The sequence below is a fragment of the Aphelocoma coerulescens genome, chromosome 9 (genome assembly GCF_041296385.1).
Source record: "Aphelocoma coerulescens isolate FSJ_1873_10779 chromosome 9, UR_Acoe_1.0, whole genome shotgun sequence".
NCBI lineage: Eukaryota > Metazoa > Chordata > Aves > Passeriformes > Corvidae > Aphelocoma > Aphelocoma coerulescens.
In genome coordinates this window covers 15,273,479-15,300,912 of record NC_091023.1, presented here as the reverse complement: position 1 = coordinate 15,300,912, position 27,434 = coordinate 15,273,479, and the positions used below count along the sequence as shown (strand labels likewise).

General features: G+C 44.7%; 1 protein-coding gene across 5 annotated transcripts in view; it reads right to left on the bottom strand.

The window, feature by feature from the left end:
• FGF12 (fibroblast growth factor 12) overlaps nt 1–27,434 on the bottom strand; it is a 236,672-nt gene that overhangs the window by 60,429 nt on the left and 148,809 nt on the right. For all 5 annotated transcript variants that reach the window (XM_069023977.1, XM_069023981.1, XM_069023978.1 and 2 more), the window contains 2 exons: nt 18,774–18,884; nt 11,808–11,911 (listed from right to left, as the gene is read on the bottom strand). In XM_069023977.1, the coding sequence (XP_068880078.1) occupies nt 11,808–11,911; nt 18,774–18,884 (215 nt within the window). The remainder of the gene's footprint in view (nt 1–11,807; nt 11,912–18,773; nt 18,885–27,434) is intronic.

Genomic DNA, 27,434 nt, shown 5'->3' with positions numbered 1-27,434 from the left:
AGCCTACACAGTGCACAGCTTTGAAAGCAAACTGATTTGCTCAGACACAAGATGCTACACAAACAAGTTGTGCTGCTGCTGATGCACCAGTTCCCTAAACAATCACAGTGATACAAAAGAAAGCTTGTGATTAAGGCAAAGCACTAGGATAAGGGAGAATAGAAGGCCTAATCCAGTCTCCACACTTGACCTTGGGCATATCACATCACTCCTCTATACTCAATTTCCTTAACTACATGACAAAGTTTCCCAGTTTGAGTAGAAAATTATCAGAGAGCATGGGAGAGCCCAGGAGGAATTCACAGGTAAGTGATAACAGATTCTTTTCTGAGCCTACCTCACTGGCCTCTACAGCCCCAGCTAAGTTAATTACTCACACTGTCAATGATCCAGATGATCCAGACACCTTCAAACCCACACATCCCTGGAGGCCACTCATAGATACAGCTTTAGGCAAAAGAATTGCATTTTATCAACTCTCTATCTAGCAGACATGACAGCCACAGGCTGGGTCCTGCATCTGTCCCATCAGACATTAGAGTGACACAGCACATCCCTGACCCAGTCTCCCACCCAAAGCCATGTTAAGCATGAGCTCTCACTCGTTCTCCCAGTCCAACACTGGCAGGTGTCACCAGATGACCCATTACTGAATTCACCTCAAGCACTTTCAGAGTCCTTCCCTGTGCTCTGTTCCCTTCCTGCTCAGCCCAGTGTATGGTGGGATTCTTTGGCATCCATGGGGAAACTGCTGTGGGCAGTAAAAATAAATCATCAACTGGGGGCCAGGGTTTAAACCAGAAACAATCTTGAGTGCAACGGGACTAGGAAGATTTTAACATGGTTGGCCAAGCTACAGTCTGCTCTTAGAGGTGCTTTGTATTTTTTTTCCCCTAAGCAAAAGCTCAGCATTTGTAGATGCCTTCCTATCACACCAGGTGTCTACAGGACACCATAGACATCTCCCTGTGGACAAGACTGTGGTGAGCCTCTATGAAGATAGACAAGCAGGAGGCAAAAAAGACACAGAGTATCTCTAAGGACAGCACAGCCAGTGCTGTTTAGCGACAGCTTCTGCAGAATGTCAGAAGAATCAAGAAGAAGTACTTTGTCCAGCCAAAATGCCCAGAGCAGTAGTAAGAGGTGCAAGAAGATAGAAGTTCCTTTGGACAAGCCAGTGTAACAGCTGTGAGACTTTTTCTCCTAAGAACTAGGAGGGCAACAACCAACATTATGGAACCCAGCTGCTTCACACCTGCATGGCACTCTTCTCCTGAGCTGGCTGGATCCCTGGCAAAGATCCTTCTTCCAGCAGTGTGCTCTACCCTACTGGGAAGGAAGGGGCTCTGTGCAGCTACCTAATTGCCATGGGAATAGACACAGTACAGAAGAATGGGCTGCAGGGAACAGAGAGCAGCCACCAGCCGCAGAGGGTGACGGTTCTCCTTGGCACCGAGTACAGTCCAATGCTCAAAACCCGTAAGCCGCCCCAGCTCCACCACCAGCCTCAGGAGGAAGGGGGGAATCTCTCTGCAGTGCACATGAATCAACTTAGAGCAATATGGGACAATGTGGGGACTCAAGCCACCAGAAGCAGGAAAGTCACTTTAAAGGCATGGCTGGCATGAATGCACAGGCTTCGAACACTGAGCAGGAACACCAAGAACTGCCCTTCTCACCCCCTGCTTGCTTCAGATTCCTGCTGTGGGAAGGAACAGCACAGCATGGCCACTGTGCTTGAGGGAATGTCAGAATTAGGCTAAATCTCACTCCTCATCTCACTCTGCAAGTGCCTACAAAGTTGGACATTATCTTGCTTGGTGCCTCCTCACCCAATGGCCTTGTTCAAAATCCCTGAGGTTCTATTCTTTTCTATTTCATGCTTACAATGATTTAATGGTGGGAGAGAAAAGGCTGTGCAGGAGATTCATACTGATTTCTATCTCAGGGGCTTTAGAAAGAAGCAGATAATCTTTGTCCAGCTGCAGTAATTCCTCTGCAGTGTTCCAGACAGCATCTGGGAGTCTGTAAGGTGTGCATGCAACTTCCAAGGGCTGTTATCAATAATGCATTTGATGTGCAGCCTTCAGCAGCTGACCAAGGAAGTGTCTTATAAAGAGAAGGAAATCCTTTGGTCTACTCAGGAGGAAAGTGGTGAGGAGATAGAAAGACTTACCATCGTTGTGCCATGTCTGATTTATGTCAAGGGGGTGTTCACATTTCAGAAAGCTTTTAGCAGGGGGCTGCTGCATGGATATGTATTTGGGGGATTAGGGAGCACATTGTGAATACCAAAATACTTTCAACTTACTGCAATCAGCTAACTTATAGGGAAGAGTTGCATGAAAGGCTACCACTGCTGTCAAAGCACAGCTCCTCTGCACCTTGGATACCATCAGTATGTGGGAGGTGGCAGGACATCCTCAGAGTCTCTTTACTGCCTTCTCAATGGCTGAGACATTGAACCACCGTATTAACCTGTGACGTGTGTGTGAGGGACTGATTTCACAGAGGAACAACTAATTTAATGGCATTTAAATATTTCAGGGCTTGTCAGGCTTTTCCACAGAAGAGTAGCCACCTCCACACAACAAAGTATGCAATCCCTAGTTCATCAGCAGAGAAGGTCCCCTTTTTAATCAAGCAAAAGCTGTTGAGGAGGCCACACACATAAGAATACGTAGTTTGCACATGCTAAGATAAATCTGCTGGTTTGAGTATGTTGTCCAAAACACAGTGATGTGAGAGTGAGAAGAAGTGGTTAAGGAACAGGAAAAAGGAGGACAGCACTAAGGTGAGCAGCAGAAGCTGTAGGAAATTCTAACTAAAGAACAGCAAGCCTGCTGCAAGCAAATGAAATTAGTCACAAAAGATTAAGCATGTAACCTAATTGCAGGCAGAAAGGTGATGATACACCATAAAGGGCCTAATGGGTACCAGTCCAACTACGATTACTTGGTTCTCCAGTCCTGCAAGCAGTCTAAAAACAACTGCTGGTGCAGCAGAGTGTTTCATTTAAGTTTGGTAAAGAAGGACCAAGCTGCAAGTCCAAACTCTGCTCTGAATCATCCTGTCTGGGCTCAGCCTCCAGCCAAGTGAGGATTTTCTGCTCTTATTCATGATGCAAAAGAAGCCATGACTTTAGTACTGGAATTCTCAAAATCCCCAACTTCTCATAATCCTGCATCTATGATTACACCCTCTACTCCCTCCTGCACCCCACCTTTGTGTGGGGCTGGTGGTCATGAACCACGGCCATTGGGGCACTAACACTTCTCTAAAGGGGTCCCAAGCCCACAGGCTGATCAGAATTACTGACAGCACAAACAGGAATGTGCAAGCACATGCAGTGCCCTGCTTGTTATCCTGCACTGTCACAACTTCCTGGGCAGGACAAGGACCAGCTGCTGGGGTGAATGAGCCTTGTATGTGTTTGAGCTCAGGTAAAGGTCAATGTGTGAAACAACCTGCTCTGCAGGACATTAGTTAAACTAACTGTGCTGCAGAGGGTTTGGGATGATTGCTAAACTGACCTGCTCTGCAGGAGGTCCAGGGTAAAGCAAAGCCTCTATTGTAATAATGATTGTCTTGTGTCAACTTTCTGCCCTAAAGAACCAAGGACTTCTGAAGAATGTGCCTGTCCCCATGGTGTTGGGGGGCATCATCTCAAAACCCTGTGGGCCCCATCCTAGAACTCCCTGTACCATTCCAGAGGCAAAAAAAAAAACCATGGAAAAAAACCCAGGTATTACAGCAGATATTCATTCATTCAAAATTTACAAGTTGACTAATATAATTAAATGCCCTAGAAATAAACAACCAGCAGATCTGACACATTCAGCCATTTCCCCTCAAGGTTGACATTTTCAGTCTCCCAGAAGGGTTGGGCATATTTTTTAAAAAAAGTCAGTCCCTGTGGCAGTGGCTGTGGTGGGTGAGCAGGACAGGCCCTGCCTCTGCTGCAGGCTGCTTTCCCAGTGCCCTCCAAGCCCTGTCACAGGGCCAGCATGCACAGGACACAGTCTTTGCAGTGCCACTCTGGCACACCTCAGATGCCATGAGGCCAGATGCAAGGACCAGGCGAGGCTCAGGAGGCCCTGGAGCAGATCCAGAGCTGTGTCCTGCCTTCCTGCTCTGCTGCCAGGCTGCCTTTGGGCAATGCTGCTGGCAAGGTGCCCCTGAGCTCCTCCCTGCTCGCACACAGCTCGCAGGCTCCTGCCACAGCTCGCTGGCCATCCCACACCTCTGCAGAGCCGAGCAGGCTTGTCAGCACACAACACCTCATAACACATCAGAGCAGGGAGAGCAGCACACACAGACCCCTTCCACCCTGTGCATCCTTTCAAGGATGGACGCACTGCAAGAGAAGATGGGTAGATTCGGAGTTTTCCTTGCAGCATAGAGTGTCTCATTCAGAAAGATGCCAAAAGAAGCAACTGGAAGAGGCTGGTAATCCCCATAGCCTCCATCCCTGCAACAGGGGTCATCAGGGAACGCAGATTCACAAAAGCATTGAGGTGCAATTCCAGCACTTCCCTGAACTAGATCTTGTACACGCACATTTCAGGCCAGGTTCGTAACTCCTGCTATGCATGTCTACTTCACCAATTTCAGGGGGTTCCTGTGCCAGAAGCCAGCCCTGTATCTTGGGATCCATGATAACAAGAATTTATAGTACCTGAATTGAGTTCCCATGATTCAGAGACCTCAATAAAGTTATTTTTGTTTTGCAGATGCTTAGTCAGGACATCACCCTTTGACAGCAAAGCAGGGATAGTTCAGGCTCCCACCCAGGCCTTTCTGCTACAGTACCCTACATTCCCCACTGTTCCAGCTAGTCTGGCTTGAAATAGCTCAGGGACTGTCTCTCTTTCTTTTCCTTGGAAAACTGCATTACAACTCAATGTTTCCCATTTTAAAAGTTTTCTATCACTTGGCTCCCAGTTATAATTAATGCACACAGTCAGTAAAGTTTCTTCCTTGGGTTTTTTAGCCTCTCTCCAGCTTTCACCACCAGAGCTGTTAGTCGCTGTTTGGCAAAGGCACACCACTTCCTAGTTTTATCCATTCTGTATTTGAGTTTGGTATGATTAGAAAGGAGACCCAAATAATTTCATTAATACACACCCCTGACCTCAGTCAAACATATCCTCACTCAAAACTTTCCTCGTTTCTCTTCATATCAGTGTCCTGGACCCAGGAAGGACAATATTTGTCCTCCCTCCACTACAAAATAAAATGTTAATGATAGTCCCACTGTAACCCTGGATATCCTGGAGTTCTCTCTAGGTTTTGCTTCTGGAAAACAGACAACAGACAAATTATTTGACAATAAATTAATTTTAAAATAGACACTGGATAAATGGTGTTAAAAACAAGCAAAGCAGCCTGAAGAGTTTTAGGAAAAGCCAAACACTAGGCAGGTAGCAGAGAGAGAAGCTCAGTTATCAGTCAGTCTTGCATCCCCCAGCTAGCAGGATGCAAAGGAATGGCAATGAAAGGGATTTCTGCTGTAAATGCATCTCCAGAAGGACATTTTGACAGTCATCTTTTGATTTTTACCTGCTGGGATAAATGCTCCACTTGCACATCATTTCTGCTAAACAGGGGCTTCACCGCACTGTCCTGCCCTCAGTCTAGACATGTGTTAAGAGTTTCTTTCCAAAATCTGACTCAAACACTGTATTACCATTGACTGTTCTGCTTTAACCTCATCATTTCCCCTAGAGTGGTTAACTCATCACACACAACACACAGGACAAAAACAGGCAAGCTCTATGCAACGCTACTGCTGCCTAGCACCTGCTCCAAAGGCTTTGCCTACCTGCTTATCCATGGTTAGGCCTGTCTGGCCTCAAGGAAATCAGCAAAAGAAACACTGTGCAGAAGATGGCAGCCTCCACTGACTCATCTCTGATTTCTACTCTTGCCTTCACTTTAATTTACAGCAAGCCTTCCCTGCCGGTGTTCTACCCTCCCTCCAAATTTCAAGGCAATCATGTGGGATCAAGATGCTCCACCAAAATCTAAACATTTTGTTCTGATTTTATTAGGAATGATAAGGCAATATAAACCACTCTAAAGTTCTTTCAAAATGGGAATCTGTAATGTTTCTTTAGGGAAATATCAAAATGAGATGAGTCAGCACCTCTGACTGGAGCATTTTCCCCCCATTTTCTTCCAAAATGAAATTTCAACAAAAGATCATAATGCATCCCAGCACCGACAGACCACTGCTCACAAAGGAGAACATCCCATCCCCACTCCTCCAGCTGGTGTTAGGTAGATCATTTCAGGTTCCTAAATAAGCTGTGCAACTAAGGCTACGAGAAGTATCTCTATTGAAGCTTACTTATCCTTTATAATTTGTATTGCTATCAGGTAAGACAAGGTAACAGCAGCTAGAAAAGCAGGATTAGGCCCTGCTGGTACTGATTTTGTCCTCTGAAGGTCTCTTGCTTGAACAGCAAAGTCTGATCTAACTCATCCCAGATGTGAATACAAGGGGCACACAGTCCCACCCCTCCTTGAGGGAGCCGCACCACGGTGCTGTGCTGGTAAGTTCAGGGAATACAGGTACTTTAACAAGATACCAGATGAGAAACCTGCTCCCTAAGAGCCACAGAATTTCACTGTGCCACTCTCCTCACCTTATGAGCAGAACAACACGGATGGCAGCAACTCAGCAGCAGAAAAGGGACCTCTTTATTAATGACAGCTGTATTTACAAGTTTCCATGCTACAAGGGTGGCATGCCAGGGTGCCTGCCAGGAGCTGAACTTTAGGAACATTTGATGCAAGGCAGGACTCTGCTCCCAGGGGCTGGCTCTTCTCAGAACAGCTGCTTCCTTGAGTATCAATTTTGTTTCCATATCTATGAATAAGTCAGGAAACAGGAGGAGTTTTATATCTCCCAGTTAATACCTTCATTCAGCGAGCCCCTTTAAACAGCCAGGGAAGAAAAGCAGATACTCTGGAGAGAAATTAAAAGCACATTACATTGGTCTCCAGCTGTGCTTTGCCTTTGGAGACATTTCTCTCTCTCTCCACTGACCTGGCTCCCTAATGAGGCATGTAAACTAGGGAATTCCCCCAGCAAGTGTACTTTCTTGTATGACTTGCAAAATGTCCAGGATACTTGCCTGGCCTAACTGTACTTCTGACCAAATCAACTAGTACCACAGGAGTCAAATGGGGATTAAAGAAACAGCATTGGCAGGAGCAGGTTTAACGCCCCAAGCCTATAAGGGGGAGAATGCAACATTATTGATTCCAGCCCCTGACCCTGGAGTGATGTAAACAGGAGCGCAGCAACCCTAGAGGACTTGTAGCAAAATAGTTATAGCATTGCAAGCAGATTAAAAATACAGTTAATATACATACTTCCCTAGATGCTTGTTTGTTATTATGCAAGACGTGTTTATTATGCAAAATGATAAAGCAGAAAAGAAGGAGAGGAAAAGAAAATGGAAAGACACACTAAGCTTTTAGCGTGACGGGTTTTCTCAATGCTGCTTAGATTTTTTTTTTTAATCATTCCCTTATTAGCAGGAATCTTCGAAGTGATTCAGGCTCTAATTTCAGCATTTCAAACTCACAGGTATATACTGAAAAACCATAGTGAGCTCTTGTAAGCAACCCATTTTTTTTCCTCTGTATTCTCTATCTCTGCTAGGGTTTTCTAAGTCTTCCCAATAAATTATGTATCACAATTTGCCATTTAAAAAATAATTGGAACTCTGAGTTAAACAACAAGGAATATCTGAGAGCAATACATTTTAGAAGAGAAGTGTTTTGCACTTGGGGCAAAACCAATCCCAGCTGCAATGCCACTGAATTATACATATCATCATATTGAGAGCTGCACTTCCAGTGCACTTGAAGTGACTGGGTGGACCTGTGGAGACTCTACAGCCCCATGACAAAGATCTGCTCCAGGAGAACCAGGTTTGCCTCCCAGCCAGACAATTCACAGACGGTCCCTTTCCCATGCCCCTGTGAGTTGTTGCAGTGATAATAGAGAGGAAGATGGGAACCAAGGAGAGAAACTTCACAAAGGTACACAGGAGTGGGAATTAATTTTCTGGTGGAACTATTAACTCCAGACAGACAGAAGAGCATGTTCTGTGTCTTCTCCCGTTACGATTAGGCTGTAAACTCACTGGAGCAGGACAGACCTCTTTATTCCATGTTTCTGAATCCTGTGCAACAACCAGCCCTTGGTCTCAGCTTCCCAAGCGCTGAGGCACCACAGACAAGTTATACGCATTGCCCTTCATTCATTCTGTGCATTTTTACTTTGCCATCAAATGCTAACAGTGGGTCTTCCAGAGAGTCATGCCCCTCCCCAGAACAGGTGCTGACTGAAACCTTTGTGCACCATTGGGGAATTCAGAGCTGCTGTACATTACAGGAAATCAAAAGTGAACAAGCCTATGACTCTGCAAGCTTGCTATGCAGACAGTGGTTTGCATCCTACTTTCTGCAAAGCAGGATGCCTCCAACCAAAACATGACTTTCTTGTCTACTTATCACCTAATTCCCATGTCGACCTTAGAGACAGCAATAACCCAGTCTGGGGGAAACAAAATCAGGTATCTTGTGTAAGTAAACAATGCACAAGTCCCAACAGCTGCTTCCCAAACAAAGAAGGTTTAGCATCTAATAAATTTAGGCCTCTAAAGCTGGCTAGGAATATATGGTTGGCTTCAACCCAGCAACCCAACCTCACGCTATCCCTACCTGAACAAATGAGGTAGGGATGAGGAAACTCATTGCTGAAGGTATCAATGTAGCCGAGCCCATCAGAAAGTCTTGCATGTTTCTGCAAAATGCTGTCTCACCACGTTTGGCTTTAGAGGACTCTACTCAGCCCTACTTCTGTGCTAATCAACACCAGGAAGACTTTTTCCAGGGGCTGGTTATTCTAAGCCCATTCATTCAAGAGCCCATTGGCCCAAACTCAGGAGCTGGCACAAACCATCCCTAAGACCAGGCTGATAACAGCCTGTGGTTTGATCCAGGGCAGAAGATGTCAGCCAAGACCTCAGCTGTCACACAGAGATTAAATATCACCAAAAAACCCCACAAAACAAAACCAAAACAAACCCACAGCGATGACATGTTCAGTTACAGCATCAATCTGGGTTCAAGAGGAGGGAAAAACCCCAACCCAACCCAACCCAAAAACAAACAAACAAACAAAACCCATTACCCTGGACAATTTTATCTAAAACGAGTCCTAGACTTGAGGGTGTTCTAAGAAGTCCTTGCAGGGCTTCCATACAGCATGGAAGGCACCCAAGCAATTCATTTATCAATTGGTCTGTGTGAGTGAATAATATCCGTGGGGAATGCTGACCCATTTTTTTCAGAAATCCCCCCAAAAATACTAGTGAAAAAAGACACGTATATGCAACAGAGAGAGCAAAGCTGTAGTTTAGGGGTCTGCTAAGCAAAGAACAGGGACAATGTGTCCCTTGGTGTGGTCAACAATGAGGTCCAGGCAGCACAACCTAGGGACCCTCACCCCACAAGGAAAGCTGCAGCAGCCAAAAGAGACTGCCTGAACAGGTGGAGCTCTTCTCAGACATATCCAGTTCTTTCATGGCATCCTGATCTCATCCCTTGTCCTTTACAATGAGCTTGACCCACACTCCCTGCTCCTAACACACTTTATCCACAAATTTTCTATTTTCTTGCCTTGGGGTTTGCTCCCAAGCACAGTGAATTCATTGATTTACTGCTGCAAGACAAAGACAGAGCCACCAGTCATCACAAGGAAAATATCCAAAAAGTTCCATCATTCTGGAGTAGAAACGGTCCAGTATCACCCTTTTACTGCAAGCAGAAACCTTGGATCCCATTGATAAAATGAACAGTTTCACTCTTACTAGCTCAGACAGAGCTCAATGCCATCAAGCTGTGGCATATAATGAGGTTCACTTCTTTAACCACCAGCCATCACAGTGCATCTTTCCCCATCAGCCTTCCTTGATTAACCTTCCTACTCAAGACAGGCACACTTGTTGGAAATAAGCAGGCCCCATTAAACCACCCTCACTTGAATACATGTGTGATCTGGTGCCTTTTAGGATCCTTGAAACGACTAATGGATGTGTTTCCTGAACAACATGGTCTTCCTGCTGACTACCACCTCTTGGTGTGTCCCTCCCACCCTATATATTGTGTCTCACTACTACTAGAAAGAGATAGTTTTTCTCTGCATCTTCTCTAGTCTCTCAGCTGTCAAACATCATTTTTCCAACTCTCTGTTTCTTCTTTTGCCCAAGACCCACAGCTTTCCCTCCCCTGCACTATTTGTTCAGAAAATAATGACCACTCATTGGTCCAAGAAGACCCCGTTGGCTGGCTGTGGCTCTGAGACACACTCTGATTTCCTACAATCTTCATTTACAGGACACTGGTGGTACAAGGAGCCTCAGCACTGGGCCAGAACCCTGTTCTGCACTGCACAAACAGGGCAAAGCAGCAGTCCTGAGCCCCTGACAATGTACCCAGAGGGACACGTGCACAATAATGCAGTACCACACCATGCTTGGTATTACCTTTAGGACTCTGATAGCTTTACAAAAAGAGGAAGTTTTCATTGTTAGTAAAGCAATTTAATTTATTTAGAAGCAGTCAATTATGTTTACTGGGCTATGAAAGAACAGGAAGCGTCTGGCATCCACAGAGATCCAGATTGATCTCTGTCTCTTCTTGACAAGCAGCCAGTTTTGAGACCTATCTCGCCAGGCATACTAACACATCCACTTGTTTTCTACCCTGAGCTGCTGGGGAGACAGAGCCTTGTTACATCTCAAGGGAAAAGGGTAAATCCCAATCATTTCATGGTATAAAACTGACCAGGAAAAAAGATGGAAGACAGAAAAATTGCATAGAGCAACCCCAACTGCTGTCTTTTCAGTGGTCCCATCTCCATGCTCACATACACTTTTAAAGCAAAGTAAGTGCCCAGACAAGAGCAGAATCACTGCACTGTAAACTTACACAAAGGCAGATGAGATAAGAATCTGGCTATACACTGTAAAGCTATCATAACTACAGAAATGAGAAGTGTATTATTAACTATCACTTTTTACTATGTAGAACTAGAACAAAGTTATTTGAAGCATAAAAATTCTGGCAAAGGGCTGCCATATTTAATAAATCACCAAATCAATTATTCACTGTGAAAATCAATTACTTACTTTAAATGAGAATCTTATGAATAACCTCATGCCCTTTCATGCCATCTAAGAAAGTTATAAGGGAATTAGTTGGCAAAAACTGCTGCACTTATCTTTTATGTGCATTAAAAAGACCACACAAATACAGGGAATTTCTGCCAACAGAATAGTCCAGAACCCTTTTAAAGAAGTCAAGGTATTGCTGTGGATTTACACTGCAGTCAAAAGCAGAATATGACCCATTGGGGCACCACCTATGATCAGGTATCTGGGTGCAATTCAGAAGCAATCCCATTGAGTCCATGCCATTTCACAAATGTGAAATCAGAATATGGCCAACTCTACACAACCTCCTCTACAACATGACCTACGTTAAGTATGTACTCAAAGGAACAGAAAGCGTATCTTCACAAGTCAGGAATTATTGCTACAGTTCTCTGGAGACACTTTAAAGTGAATATTTTATGGCCTTGCACCAGCTCCCCCTGCTCTTGCTTTTAAAGGTTTGCTGATATGTGACTGTTTTCAGAAAAAGCTGGAAGTCCCAGTGCAGTCTCTTTCCTCCCACCCACAAAACCAAGGCACTCCAGGAGCCCAACAGTGCAAAGTACTTACTGAGCTGTAGAGATATCCCTCAGCATTCATGGCAACATATAGACCTGCCTTCACCCCTTGGATTGCCACCACGCGAAGACCCACAGGAATTAGATTGAAAAGGGCTGTGGAAGGAAAAGAAAAGCAAATGTTATGGACACATCACCCTGCATGGCCACTGCTGCTTTTGCCCCAGGGCCAGCCCACCCCACTCCTGCCTCTTCACAAAAGAGACTGAACTATAATCAACCATCCTGCTTCCAGCCACAGGGAAGGACTGCAGCCATGGAGCTGATGGTGACAGGAAATTTTTATAAGTACTGGGTTTGGCTGCCTCCCAAATGCCTTAACACACCCATCAGTCTGTCTGATCACTGCTTTGCAATGCCAAGGGCTCATCCGTGCTCCCAAGTGAGTGCATCATGATGGCTTTCTGAGGGCCAGCTGAGCCAAGGTAACTGCACATATACAGGACTTTGCCTGTGGCAAACACAACAACACAACTCAGTTTAGCTCACCCTGAAACACATTTAAGCCTAGTCACACTTTTCTGCATTTGCCATATGTTAAAAGAGTACACAGACAGTGACCACAGCCAGAAGGATGCAAATTAACTTGACTGTGTGTTTGCCCATGTGATCCTGGACTGTCAAGGGAATGAAGAAACTCAAGAAATAGTGCTCCACTCCAGGACTTCAGCACTGCTCCCCATTCAGGAGCAGCACTGGAGAGGACAGAAGAGGACAAGATCTTTCATTATTCAGTTTTACTGCAGTCCTTCTGATTAAAGCATTGCAACCACTTCCTCCTGGTTAATTACTTTATTGCTTGATTCCCACCCAGAAGACCCTGTATCTCATTGAAAGACCCTTCCTATGAGTATATACATTAATGTACTGTTAGGCTTTCCTACATTTCTAACAGCATAGGTTCAAAGAAGAGACTATTATTACCACTGGCAGACTGAGCACTGAAGCATTAGCACAGCTTTGTTTCTACTGAGATTCATAGGACAAGAGTATTTAGACGTTGCCAGATCCCTTGCACTTCAACTTACAAAGACCTAACTAGAACTCATCCCAGGAAGCTGAAGATATGGAATGATGGGCACAGGGTCAGGCAGAAATACAAGCACAAACACAGTGGAAATACTTCACTCAAGGTATCTTCCCACACAACAGCCCTGAAACAAGAATATGAAATGCCACTTTGCTCAGGACATCCACCAGGTGTCTTGGCTGAACTGGTTTCAAGGTTGTCTCTAAAACACGATCCATAAATTCCAGCACACATGAATATCATTTTTTTTCTTCACTTAATTCCTAAGGAAGACTGGATGACTCCCCTCAATGAGCTGCCTAAAATGGAGGCAAGTCTAGCGAAAAAACCCCTACTCTCAGCCCCTTCTTGTGCTTTTAAGCACCATATTCAGTAAAACATCAAAGCATGTGCTGAAGGCTAATCAAATCCAGTGCCTGTATTTGTGTTTCTGGGGGAGAATATGGCAAATGCAGTCCAGCCTGAGTATTGGTCTGTGAATAATTGGAGTCAAGGACAGTGCTACTCCACTATTGTCCCTAGACAAGGCAAACACCCCAGAGTAACTACTCAGCATTAAAAGTGTTACCTATCCCTTTCTCCTCACCATGAAGGTCTAAAACCTTCTGCAATTAACAAATATATAAGCAATTCCCCTTCCCTGTTTCTTCCCCCTACTGAAAAATGGAGCATATTATGGCTAATAATGAAACAAAATGGGTGTCATCACTCATTTCGTACAGCCAATTTGTCTTGCATAGAAAACTTGTGACAGATTGTTCAAAGCATTCATTAGGCAGCAAGGTGATAACACTCAGAATTAGTGGTTGAGAAGTTCCACCTGGAAGCATCCACATGTTTCCAAATCTCTTTCCACCTCTACATGCAAAGGGAGCACAGGAACAATACTACAGTGCTATGCTACAGTAGGAGGACCACTGCCAGTTCCCAAACTCCCTGATGCACCCATCATCATGGCAGAGCATCTCCTCAAATGCAGGGGAGCAAGTGGGCAGGTAAGCATAGGGACACAAAGCTGACATGGGTAACTGGCAACCAAAAGAAGTTTTAGAAAGCAAGTATCTTCCTCTATTAAAAAAACCAGCAGTTTGGGTCAATCAAGATTTTGTAAATTCCCAGAGCTATGTCTGCACTCAAATCTAGAATACCTTCGTAGAAGTTGATAGCTTTTATTATCATGCTTCCAAATAAGTATTTCATCTTGGTTTAGAAGAGATTTAAAAGCTTATAAGCTTTATCATAAGAATGTAAAAACGGGGGGGAAACCCCTCAATCAACCTCAAAAGCAAGATGTCTCATTCTTTGCCAGGAAAAAAAATTCTGATTCATTTGAATCACCAGATTTGAAAATGGGAAAGAGGACTAGCTGTGGTAGAATAGAATTGGACACTGGGTGTGCTGATGTGAAAAACAGAAAAATTAAAAACTGCCTTTAAAACTGTTTCTCAAATGCAAATGGCACATATTTTGTGCCATCTGCTGCTTCATGGAAGGGACATGCTCTTCTACCCCATGGGCAAAAGGAAATAAAACCTGAAAATGTTGAATATTTGTGCCCCTTTTCTTCCATTACATCTTACCATCTTCAACTAGCAGTATTTACACCTGACCCTACTACTTCTAGCACACTCCAGTCCTAAACCCACGAGTATGTTGTCACTGTTACGTTTCAGTAATTTATCAGCTAAATTCTGAATGCATGTTTCACTATGGGTCTAAGTCCTCTACAGAAATAGAAGAGTGAGGCAAGATCTGCCCTATACAAGGTGTGGTACATATGATCAGCTTTAAACAGTAGTAAGTCAGAGGAGCTAAATTCGTTTGTAACGGGTGATTTGTTCTCGAGCAAGACATTTGTGTTACACGTGAATAACAAGAACTAATGGAAGATGCAACGGGCAACAGCAGCCTCAGTGCACCATGAGGTGGAGAGGATTAAGATCCTGAGGGGACTGGGGAAGGCTGCTGAGACGATCAAGAGGCTCTGGTGCAACACATATGAAAGAAGAAACAGAGGGAACTGCATTTGCTTAGCTCAAAGAAAGGAAAGCCACAGACAGATTCTTCTCAGAGGAACACAATGAAAGGACAAGAGGCACTAAACAAAAGCCTCAAACAGAAATGAAGACTGGATGAAGAAAATTCTCTGCAAGGAGAATAGTGCAGCATTGGAACATGAGAGGTTACGGAATAGCTCATTCCTGGAAATGTCTGAAAGAACTGGACAAGGCTCTGCACAGCTGAAGATAACCCAAGTGGGATGCTGAAATGCAAGCCTCCTTAATCTTTTTGTGCTTCTGGCTGAAAAGCCCCAAGCAATATCCTAGATATGCTGGGCTGTTTCGACCTGGTCAGTCCAGTTCACCTATCCTTTCTGTACTGTCCATTTGCCAAGGCTTTTCAGATGTTCAGCAGGATTATGCGGGCAGACAAGGAAGGCCACTTGCTCTAATGAAGGGGCATTATCCTGCTCAGCCCACGGAAAAGCAGTAATAATGCAAGCACTGACAGCAGCAGTGAGCTTTGAAAGGCCATTTGAGATCAGTGGAGCTGGAAGGAAAGGATACTGCCCCAAGACAGGGTTCATACATCACCCTGAGAACACAAACAGGGGCCTCATACACCATGAAAATGCACTCCAGTGGGAAGAAAACTCTTCACATACCACAATGCCAGCAGCCAGAGAACGTGCCCCCTTGCTTACACTGAGATGGCATGTCTCTAACGGCATGGCAGAAGGAACAGATGTCCCAAGTGCTGGTTCCTGGGAAGCTGGCTGGATGCCCATTCAAATGCCATTAGAACTTGGCTTCTGGGTTTTTTTTTCTTTAAGTGAGAGGAGGTGGAAAATAAATGCCATCAGCTTCAAGAACACACATAAAATGGGCAACAAATAATTAATTGAAAAATTGCTTAAATATTAGCAGTTCCTCTTGTATAAATAACTGGGTTTTTATTAGAACTTTTAATTGCATCAGATGTATCTGAGGGACATGGCGTGTCTCATTTTAAACATTTATTTTGCCAGAGTAAACCAAGCTAATTCCTAATTCCGTGAAAATTATGCATGCTTTCACAATGCTAATTTGAATAATCAGTGTGGGGACACAGAACACAAAGCAATGTATGGAAGATGGTGTTCACCAGTATTTAACTGTGCTAAGATGACTTCTGTGTGGAGAATAGATGGTCATCTAGAGTGGGAAGGATCTTCTCCTGTGGCACTCAAGAGTGCCCTTCTCTGCCATGGATGCAAGTTAACCCACCCCTCTTCAGGGATGGAAAAATATTATTTATCTAGTCTTTGATGAGTTTTGCTCTTACACACACTTCTGAATGGCTGTTCAGGAATCTTCTGGAGAAGTACTTCAAAACAGAAAACAGCAGTGAAGTGATCTGTAAGCTGTTTACTTAGACAAGTAACTTTTGACTTTCTTCTGGTCAAAAATTGAGATTTTTGGAGGAAGAGAAAAGAAAAAAAGATACTCAGCTTTATTTTGGCACTTCCAAAGTGCAAAATGTGATTTCGTTTTGAAGCCGTAACTGGAAGCTTCGCATAGTTTATAATGTTCATTCAAGCTGAAGATTTATGGAGGAGACTATGTGGTAAAAAGTTACATAAAACTGAATAAAGTACAGTCCTAATTTCATTTTCAGGAGCCAAATATTATCAGGTTGGATTCTTTCCCTCTTTTGAGATCCCCTGAGGTCAGAAGATGGGGAATTCTTTGGCTTCGATCTTCTCTCAAAAACTTGCCTAAACTTTCCAGCTCAGCCCCTGACTTTGAGCCAGTGGCTTGGCACACTTCAATGAGATGCCTCCTGTCCCACCAAGCTGCCGAGACAGGGCTGCCATCTCACCAGACAAATTTACACTCTAGAAGTGTACTTCAGCCCATCTATTTCCAGTTAAGAAGACTGGGTGGAAGCACCTCTCAAGTACTCAGCACCTGGCCAAACTCATCTCTGACATTCCTGGGGGGATATATACATCAGAGCTCTTTGGACAAATTGGGGCCCAACCTCAGCCATGGGAACTCAGGAGGTTCCCCTGCATCCACTGAGGGTGCAGCAGCTTCCCTCATCTTCCCTGTCAGTCTGAAATATTGCTGAACTGCTCTTACATTTCTCTGCTGTTTACCTAAATTCATCCCTGCTCCCATTTAAGCCCATTACTTTGTTGTTCAGTCCTCCATGATAGATGAGGGCAATGAATCCCTGTCATCTCTAGCATATCTTCCCATGTTTTTGACAAATAGGCCTCCAGTGGGATTTTCTGCAGCTTAAGAACACCCTAGGTCTTCTTCCTTTAAGAAAAAGCAGCTAATACAGCCCACTGAACTCACCCCATGTGTTGGTGTCTGCCTGAGAGTATCTCAAGGCCAGATGCTTCTTGAAGGAGACCTGCTGAGTCTCTGAGAGTAAAAGTGTGTGTGTGGAAGTCCACAGATTCTCCTGCTCCACACATAAATCAGAAATTGTGCTACTGCAATTCCCAATATTTACTTTGTTCAACACCAGTGTATGAAAAAAGACTAAAACCTGACATTTGCATTTGATACAGGCCACGTTTCTGGTAGATGCAGCCCCTTGGGTCATTCCACAAGGGCTTTGCCAGCCACCTGCAATTTCAGTCACTATCTTCTCACAGGTCCTCTCTCCTGTATGGACCCCCAGCAGCAGGGCAGCTCCAGAACACACCATGCTCCTGCTACAGCACCCTGCAGCTTCCTGGGGATGGGGCAAACACCATGGATGTGGGGCTGCAGCCACCTTGCACCCCTGTCCAAGTGCACCTTCACAGGAGAATGTCAATGCCCTGACATGTGTGTTGAACCCCTACAGACACCCTCACCTGCAGCCCAGGCCTTGCCTTCCTGGAGAAATGTCACCTTCAATCCAGCTAGGAGCTTCCTTAAATTAGAGCAGAATTGGTCCACAAATCAAGCAGGCTCCTCCTTTTACAAAGTACATGAAGCTTGCTTCCAACAACCCTACCACACAGATGAACTTTTGTTCACCTCTAATAATGACTGGGAAGCCAAATTCCATGCTGGCCAGGTTAAAAACCCCTTTAGCAGTGTTACAGGGAGCTCCAAACCAACATAGGTAAGACAAAGCAAGACTTGAGTCCTATTCTGTTGATGCAATTTGTGGCAGCAAGGATTTGAGCTTAACTGCCCACTTAGGGGCATCACTCTGATGCCTATGAAATGCAGAGATGCTGCTGAAAATATTCTACACCTTTTTTAACCTTTTGAAGAGCTTTGGTATTGACAAAACAACTTCTTCTTAAAAAAGAAGACTGACTACTCCTTTGCATGTATTTAAACCAGTGTGGCTCCTGCACATGGCCATGGATTTTAAACTGTGTGGCTCTGGTGCACTTTGCTGTCCAGCATGAACCCAACTCCTCTGAACATGGTTTTGGAAGATGACCTCCTTTGACAAGGTTATTTGATACCCTTAGCCTTTACAACAGCCTCAAAGCACGAGACTTCAGTGAACAGCTGCTTTTCTCCAGCCTAGAAATTCCTGATGCTTGCTGAATTTTTGAGGCTAAAATAGTGAAAACAATTTTCTCCTCTTCTCCTTGGAGAGAGAATTCCCCGTATCCTTTACCCACGTGGCATGTGTATAAATATAATCTCCTTTCTCTTCTGGCAGCAATTCAAATCATGGGTTTTATTCTCCACCCCACCCAGATGGCAGTTACAGAATCGGGGCAGGAGGGAAGAAGATCAGAGAGGAAACATATGAAATTATACTGGCAAGATTTAAAGGGGAAGGATAGATAGAAAGAAATGTGCAGAAAACAGCTGTCTTCCCCCTAATTCGATCTTTTAAAAAATGAAGCTGCACAAGTGAGACCCACTAGGTGATGCATTTCATTGTAATTGGGTTGCAAAACAGGCTAATTTTTCTTACTGTAGTCACTGTTTTCGTCCTTGGTCCCATCAATTGTACCATCTGGGTGCATCTGCAGGAAGTATTCCTGCTGGCTGAATAACCTTGTCACAATTCCTTTCAGCTGGGGTTCTGCAAAACAAAAATAATAATTATTACCAGATATACCGAGTAGCACAAGACTGAATTTGCTTGCCCCCCATTCAGCCCTGAGTAAATGTAGAAGTGCTTGGCAGGTAAGACTACTTTTGGTGATTCCTTTCAAGTATGGTTGTAAAATATTCCTATATAATACACAGACATACAGGTAAATAAAACCGAGATCGAATGAGAAGGTAAAATGAAATGCATACTTGGTGCTGTAGAAATAGATTATGGAACATCAATTCTCTGTAAGTTACCTACCAAATGGAAGTATTTAGACGATGCATTTGGAATATGCTGCTTGTTCAGAAGAGTATTTGCTAGCACTGTTGCAAAGAATGTGCCCATTGTTTCTTATTCTGCTTATGAAGCCAACTACCTTGCTTTTTGTATGGTTGAGTCACTGTCATGCAGTGACAGTTTTATGCCAATGAAAAGCTATTTAAATCACTGGTATTACAGTGGTGTAAACCCAGAGCAACTGAGTGCCGAATCAGGGCTGCATGTGAGTCCAACTCTGTGGGACTTGGGGAGCAAAATTCAAAAAGGAACAGACACAAGACACCTCCAAAACTGACCTCTGAAGCATTTATGGGCACCTCAGACCACCTCTGTTTTAAAATCCTGCATGTTCCCCCCCTCCTAAAACATGCCACATACTCTGGCAGATTAGAATCTTTGTCTCCAACAGGGACCTTTCACAGCCCATGTGTACCATCAGCCAGCCATGCCCTGGCTGTGTCTTCCTATTGCCTCTGAAACATTTTATACCCTCCTGCTGAAGGGGAAAAGGAAAACATGAAAAAAGCAAAACCGATTTAAACTTTACATGACAGAAGTGTCGTGCAGCTTTAACTGTCTCCTCATCACCCAACTGATCAAACACAAACTAAGTGGTCAAAACTAAATTCAGTTGTAATCATGCAAGTCTTAAAATTTGTTACAGGCATTGCTGCTGGAACACAAGCGAGCTGGCTGCATGTGAGCAGACACACTCGCTGGATGGAGGAGATCCTCCTTGTGTGATGGGAGGTTGTGGTTTTACATGACCACCCACAAAAAGTAAATAAATAAGACCTAATTACTGCTGGCTCAATGGACAGGAAGGAATCCAGCGTAGCGTACCAAAATCTCGTCAGGCTCCTGCCTTTCGTGCCCCCAGTGAGGCTGTTTAATAAGCCATGGTCGTTACATAACCGTGGTCACGTTGTGTGTTAAGTGGTCCCATCCGGAGCGCTGCTCTTGCTGCATCACTGCACGACTCCCCTTTGGGGAACCCTCACCCTGCTCTCCTGCACTCACAAGCCCCCTGCAGCAGCAGCAGGGATCTCAGATGCAGACAGGCTGCAGGTGCAAAGGATTTCAGTTTCAGCAATCCCTACACCAGCCAGGGGGGAGTCAGGTACTTTCTCATAGCTACAAAAGCCACTGAATAAATCAGATCTGCTGGTTTCTATGCTGCCTTAAAAAAGAAGTGATTTCAGTGCAGTGAGTGCTGTAGGCTGCAGTCAGGCTTTCTCCCAGTAAGACTCAATGCTGGGACAGTAAATAAGTGCAGTTGCACTGGTCATCTACTAGGAGCTAGTGTTGGTCAAGCCAACACATGTCAAAATGACACTTAGCAAAACACTTAGCTTATTCTTCTTACCTAAATAAATTATCTATTTTGTTGAATGCAGAAACTTGATTTAACTTGCTTTTTGTTAGAAAAGCTCATCAAAGCTAGAGGAAATGAAAAGCTGTATTTTCAGGCACAGATGCCTGTACCACCTTCCTCAAGTCTGTCCCTTTCCTCCCTTTTATCTAATACCACAATAGTAAAGGCACTAATAGGCACTCTTTGATATGAGACACCTACATTTGAATCCCTGAATGAATCTTAGCCTCAATTTTACTCGCTGGTTAAATTTTAATGTTTAAGTACTTTGCACGAAATGGAAGAGCTCCCAGAAGGAAAGATATAGAAGATACTCCTGCAGTCTGAGGCTTACTGTGTGCTGGACAAGTGGGGAGGTCTTGTCTTCAAGCTTTCTGAAGAGGAGCAGGGAGAGAAAACAACCCTGACCTTATCTCTTTTCTTTGGAAGATGACTTAGCTACAGGATAGAATTAGAATAGCACCTTTTCCTCCTTCTTTGGGATGCAAACTATATTTCAACCACACAAATCACTTTGGAAAAGGAAAATCTCTCCCACTTTTACTAAATAGACTACCAAGTAAAACACTGACAAAATCTGTTTATTATTAAGAACTTATGACATTTTTAGAGTTTATCAGAATAGCACCCAAGATCCCCCGATGTTTCCTTGCATCCTTTCCATAGATGCAAAGAGAAAGCTGAATCACCATAGCAAATACAGGGTAAAGCCCCAGGGTCCCTTTCTATTACTGACCTGACAGACACCTGGTCAGCCTTAACAGCTGCCCCCTTCATAATGCCAGCCTCTTCTGAGTCATTGCCTTCCTAGGACAAGTTGGAAGGGAAATCTTATCTTACATGACCTGGTTTTGCTGAACTTTAAGGCTCAGACCCACACTCAAAAGTAAAACTCAAGGGGAGTGAAGCAGAGAGTTCTCAGCCACATACAAAAACCACATTCCTCCTGGCCCTAACATAGTCTGAAAGCAGCAGAGCTCCTGTCTCTCCTCACTGCACAGATCCTCTTCTGCAGGAACATCCCTGCCCAGACTCTTTTAGGATGCCCTGTAGCACCAGCAAAAAATGCCTCTTTCAGACACTGAAGGATCAGAGCACTTTGAAGACACACAGTCTCTCCTTCCCTGGTTTCTGTATTTCCGTGGGTCTCTTTCTACAGGAGAGAAGTACTGGTGAGCAGCTGCACCTTTGGGTACCTTTATCTACCTGAACTAAACAGAGAAGCAGTGCAGAGAGGTGCACAGCCAGCAGCAAATTCTCTCCTCTAATGCAAAGAGGGTTGGGAAGTTGCCTGGGCAATGGGAGATTTGTCTCACACAGTACAGCCATCTCTTCACCTGAACTGGTCTCTCTTTGCATCCTCAAACCCCAAAAGGCTGACCAGGCCAGGTCCATAGGGTCTAGAAACCACGTGCATCTCTGCAGTGCCTGCGAAGGAACCAGCTCGAACACGAACAGGTGCACAGGTGACAACAGCTGCTGGAGTAGCTGCTTCCCACCAGGGAACCTCTTGTCTTATGTCTGAGCATGAAGTGAGCTACTGGGATTTGCCATTCATACTGTAAGCAGTGTGGTTGGAGGTCTACAGACAAAATTTTAGGGAAAGGCAACTTTTAACAAAGAACAAGGACTTACCCATCTTTCCCTCTCACTATGGAACTATATTACCTGAAGAGAAAATTGTATAATCACAGGACAGGAATTTTCCTACTAGCCCAGACATAAAATGCTGCACGTGACTTTTAAGAGACCTACTTTTGTCATATCATATATTTTAACATCACTTCTTTCCATCTGCAGAGCAATTTTATCAGTCTTCCAGCACTGCTAACCCTTATGCTGCAGCATTTGTGCTGAAAACCTCAATTTATAGAAGGAAACCCCTCAAAACCAGTAAGTCTCCTTGTCAATTAAGGATGCTGAGACATCCTGATAAGTCAGAAGAGAAAAACAATGAAATAGACTGACAACTTTTCAGTTTTGCAATAAAAAGAGAACCACCCTTCCCAGCAGACAATATTGACAGTGCTTATTGGAGTACCAGAGGGAAAACATACAATAAACCTCCACAACCTTGATACTTTTTTTTGTCTATACTTCCCTCAATGATACTGCTCTAGGCTATAATCAACAAGAAAAATAAGCAAACCATAAAGACAAAAAATACAGCACAGATAAGCAAAAACTCTGCTCTGAGCATTTTCTTTCTATAATTCATAGAATGTACCACAAATCAAACTTAAACCTACTCTCTAACCTCAGCCTTGTACAGCAAATGGGACTCAAATCCCCTTGCTTTTAAAGGCACAATACTGCATAACACACTTGGGATAAGCCTATTCCTCCCATTCAGGCTCCTCCATGTGTGCTTCTATTCTGCTGTAGAAGCAGCTTTCCCTGCAGAGATGGAACTGAACTAAGATGGACAAGACTTCAGCACCAACTTAGTGTCTCCCTAAACATAAAGTCAAGCACTTCAGAATGGATTTAAGAAAGATGTTCTTGCTGCCTTAATCCCAAACTACTGACTGAACAGAAGAGATTTCCATGCAGCTTGTACTCCCAGTGCAGACCCCATACTACCAGGTTTTCCATGCACTATGCAAAGGGATATTTTTATCCCTACTTTATAAGCAATACTGCTATACTTTAGGATGCTTTCTTTAAAGATCCTGTTCTAGTTGCTCATATACAGCTATTGAGGGCTGGGGAGTACTGGAGAAAACTCAGTGGACTCTACGCAGGTGCAGTAAGCTCAATTCCTTCAAATGTGGCAATTCTGGAAGATGCAAGGGAAGATCATGCTCAGGAAGCACCACAACGGGGACATGAGAGTGCAGAACAGAACAATAACACAAAGCAAGATTAAGCTGTAACTCTCCTAGTCTGCAGGATCTGCCAGACTGAGCACTTTCCCTACAGTGAAGACACAGCTGACACCTAATGACCCTTCTTAGAGCAGTCATCCACTGACAACTCACTGAACATCCCCTGAAGGGCATCTTGCTTGGTTACCCCTTCCACAGGCCAAACTCACCACTTCTGCCTGCCCTGCTTTTAACTTTCTGAGCCCTTTGGCACAGCTGAGGCTAACTAAATCATGATCTGACTGCTAATCTTCCTGTCTCTTCTTAAATGGTAATGTGATGCTGCCATTATTCACTTCTGCTGTCCTGCTGCTGAGCCTTGAAGTCATCTCAGTTCACCATGAGCTGCTGTGCTTCCTGCCTTATTATGCAGCTACACAGTGATCTTCATCCTCCTGGGGCTTGCCAAGGACATGATAGTTGCAGGGTGCTCACATGTACTTTGTTTGATCTCCAGGGACAAGCTCACTGAAGGCCAGAGTATCATGGCTGTATCACCTGCTCTGCAGAGTCACGTCCCTCACCCTCAAGCTGCAGGCATTGCCTAAGATATCTGCTGTGTGCTATGGGGAAAAGAGAAAGAGCACTGACAGAAATATCCCTCTTTAATGATCTTTTCAATTAGATCTCCTATTTAAGGTGAGTAAGCAACTCACCCCTTAACTGGAAAATGGAGAACACTCAAGTGTAATAACTCCCCGTAATGCAGAGAGGAGCTATGAGGTTATGCATTAATGCAGCATTTAGCAAAGCCCCACTTGAGGGCACCAACTCTTGTTTATTTCCACCAATGAAGCAGCAGCACTAAACCCCTGCAGGAGGAACCCCACTCTCTTATCATCACTGCAGGGTAGCTCAATTTGCTCCAAACCCTGACCTCTAGAAGACCAAAGAATAGAGCACAACACCCTCTTCCAGGTGCAACTCCACTATGGAAGGCAGTCTATTATAGTCTCATTTCCTGTAACTCACAGAATGCCCCTTATTACGGCAACACAATGGCCTGAGGCTGCAGCAAGCCAGTCCCCACTTTGCCTTGGGCTGGGAATTATAAAAGCACTCAACACAACCATACTCACAGAAGTCACCTTAATCTGAATTCTCCAACTCAATGGCACAGAACTCGGAGGAGCCACTTTTCAATGAACTCTTAAAAAAGATGAAGGGCTTAGTGACCTTTGAGGGATTTGAGCCACTGGCTCCAAGGATTCTTGCAATGCACAGCAATGCTCTTAGTTGGCAGGCAAGCCTCTACTTGAGGCTACTGGTGCAGAACTGCTTCTAAATCTAATCCAGAAGTTACTGTGCTGGGTGTCAGTGGTACTCGGTGTGGGTTATGGCATAAACTCTGAAGCTCTTGGGGTTACGACTCTCTGCACAATGAGCTGTCAAATAACAGAGGACTCTGCAAGCTCAGATGGGAAGCAGCCATTTTCTATCCAGCAACCTGCAATAAGGTACAAGGAAGGTACCTACTGCAGAATTTCCACAGGTGACTTGCCCATTTGTTTGCTCTCTTTCACTGCAGCTCAGTGCCTCTGTCTGGTCTTAGCATAGCAAGGCTGTCAGATGCCAGCAGCAGGCTCCCACAACACTCCCTCTGGCACCTCCTAAGGACATTAGTCTGGTGAGGGAGAAAGCACCTCCAGCTCTCATCTGAACCACCTTGGCGTGCTGCTGACTCCCTTCTGTGCCTGTGCAACAGTTTTGCTGAGGATGTGACTGCAAACACAGGAACTGTAATACATCTCAGGAGCATATTTCACCTAAATGTTCTTCAAACATTTGTTTATTGCAATTAAACATTTTAGCCTGGAATTTACACATTCCATTATTCTTATTTTCCCCTATTCAGGCTGCAGCTGTCATAATGGGAGGTTGATTTATGACTCACCTAACCAGCACTCAAATCCTTAGCACACCAAACCCAGCATGCAAGTCAGAGCATAAACTGCTCCTAATTTACTTAGATTAACTCTGCATTTTAAGTGCCACTGCAGAAACCGCAGTTCCCCTCCCCTAGAAAGGATGGCTTCCAGAATACTCGATAAGCCAGATTTTGCAAACACAAATTTTGTAGACAGAGAAGGGCACCGAAATCCCTCCTTCAGAAGTACAGTATTAATGAAGGCTTGTAATAAATCAGCACAAAAATCAGCAAGCTCCATGCAGATTACTATGGTGACAGGCATCAGCACAGAACTCAGGGATGAAAAGCTGAGGGAGATAAATGTTGGGGTTATTTTCCCAGCCAGGAGCTGCCAAGTTCTCCAGGGTGTTTGGAGTTAAGATGAAGTAATTTGGCTGTCTCAAATTAAATGCATCACTGTCGACATTAAGTTTAATAGCTCAACTCCCAACAATGATTCACTGTATCCACCCAAACTGGGAAGCTCAGGAATAACACCACTTGCAGCTGTGACAGGAGCTGCTGCCCTTGAAGACCCAGAGTGTGTTTCCTCTGGCCAAACACCCCGACCCACTCTGCCATGTAGTGACCACGGCTCTAAGTCTTCAGCAGACGTTGCACATGGCTGGCTGTGGCTGTACCTGCAGTGAGTCACGCACAGAGCAGGTCAAAGCATCGTGAGCCATGCACGGGGATCCTGGAGGACATTCCAACTGTGTCATGCAGGTGCGGAGGTGGGAAATCCTGTTGCAAAGCGCTGAGCGTTTTCAGCTCCCACAGGAGTCACTCAGTGCACAGAAGTGCACAGGCAGGCAAGACAGTTATTTCCCAGCCTCACAGTGTTTTCCAGTTTCTGTTGCTAAACTCAGCAAAATTGTTTGGAGCTGAAAGACAAGTATTCCTTAAGGAAGCCTACAAGCAGGTAGCCAGGACAGCCTGGGCAATGCTGTCTGTAGCATCCTGAGTACCAGGCAGGGAGAGAGCCAAAGAATTGCAGAGCCTAGGGAGGTAAGTGACACGGGAGCATTTGTGTTTATTTGGATGTCTCCTCAGGCTGCCTGCACAGCCAGCCAGTCATGGTAGGTAACAACAGCTGCCCAAGCATTAGGGGGTTCTGTAGCAAAGCAAGCATCCAACCCCACCTTGCAAAGCCACCACAAACCCCTTTAGCTTAGATACAGCCCTTTGGCTTAACACACTGGCACGTCACCCAGCCTATGAGTAGGATGGAAAGGTGTAAACAGACTTACTGACAGGATTTGCTCACGAGGTCCGTGGTTTTGGTGGCACCGAACAGTCCATCCCAGCTCCTTTCCCAATGATGCAGAATGAAGGCTGTACCCAGCTTCAGTTTAACATGATTACAGGGATAGTGTCACCCTCCAATTACAAAGCATTCATTTGGAGAAGAAAATGGCTCTGGGACAACAGGGCTGCATGGCACACTCACGTATTTACTCATCTCAAGTGCGAATCTCCACCCAGGGCTAATAACTACAGAGAAACAAGTGGTGTTTCCAGGATGCATTACATGAAATAACAGGCTGTGCTGGCAGGGCTGGCCTCTCTGTTTGAAGGATGTGCTTCCAAAAATGACACTTCCCTAACTCAGAGGGATGATGGGCTCAAGCCGTTGACAGCACCCATCAAAGCAATCGCCTCCTGTCACCGTCAGTGAGTCACTAGAGCAGAATGGCACCTTGTAGGCAAAAGGAGCATCCAGAGAAGCGATTTCCTTTCCTGTGCTGGCGCCTGCCAGGAGGAATAGTAATTAGCTCTCCAGCATGGAGCACAGCTGCCTGCCTGCACCCCTCCATGATGCCTGTTTTGCTCTTACAAACATGAGTCCCTCCAGGGAAGTCTTATTTCTCACTTGCAGAGTAGGTGGAAATGATATGACTGCATCTCTGTGGCATTTTATGCAGGCCCTCCTATATCCAGGGAATCAGCTTTACAGGGATGTTAGTACAAGTCTGAGGTAAGGGGCAGAGAAATTAGTCATATAAAACATTGAAAATTGGGGGTGCCACATGGAATCACAGCTCCATGTCTGTGGATGGTCTTAGCACAGCCTGTGGATGTCAGAAGGTAGAGAAGTCACCCTG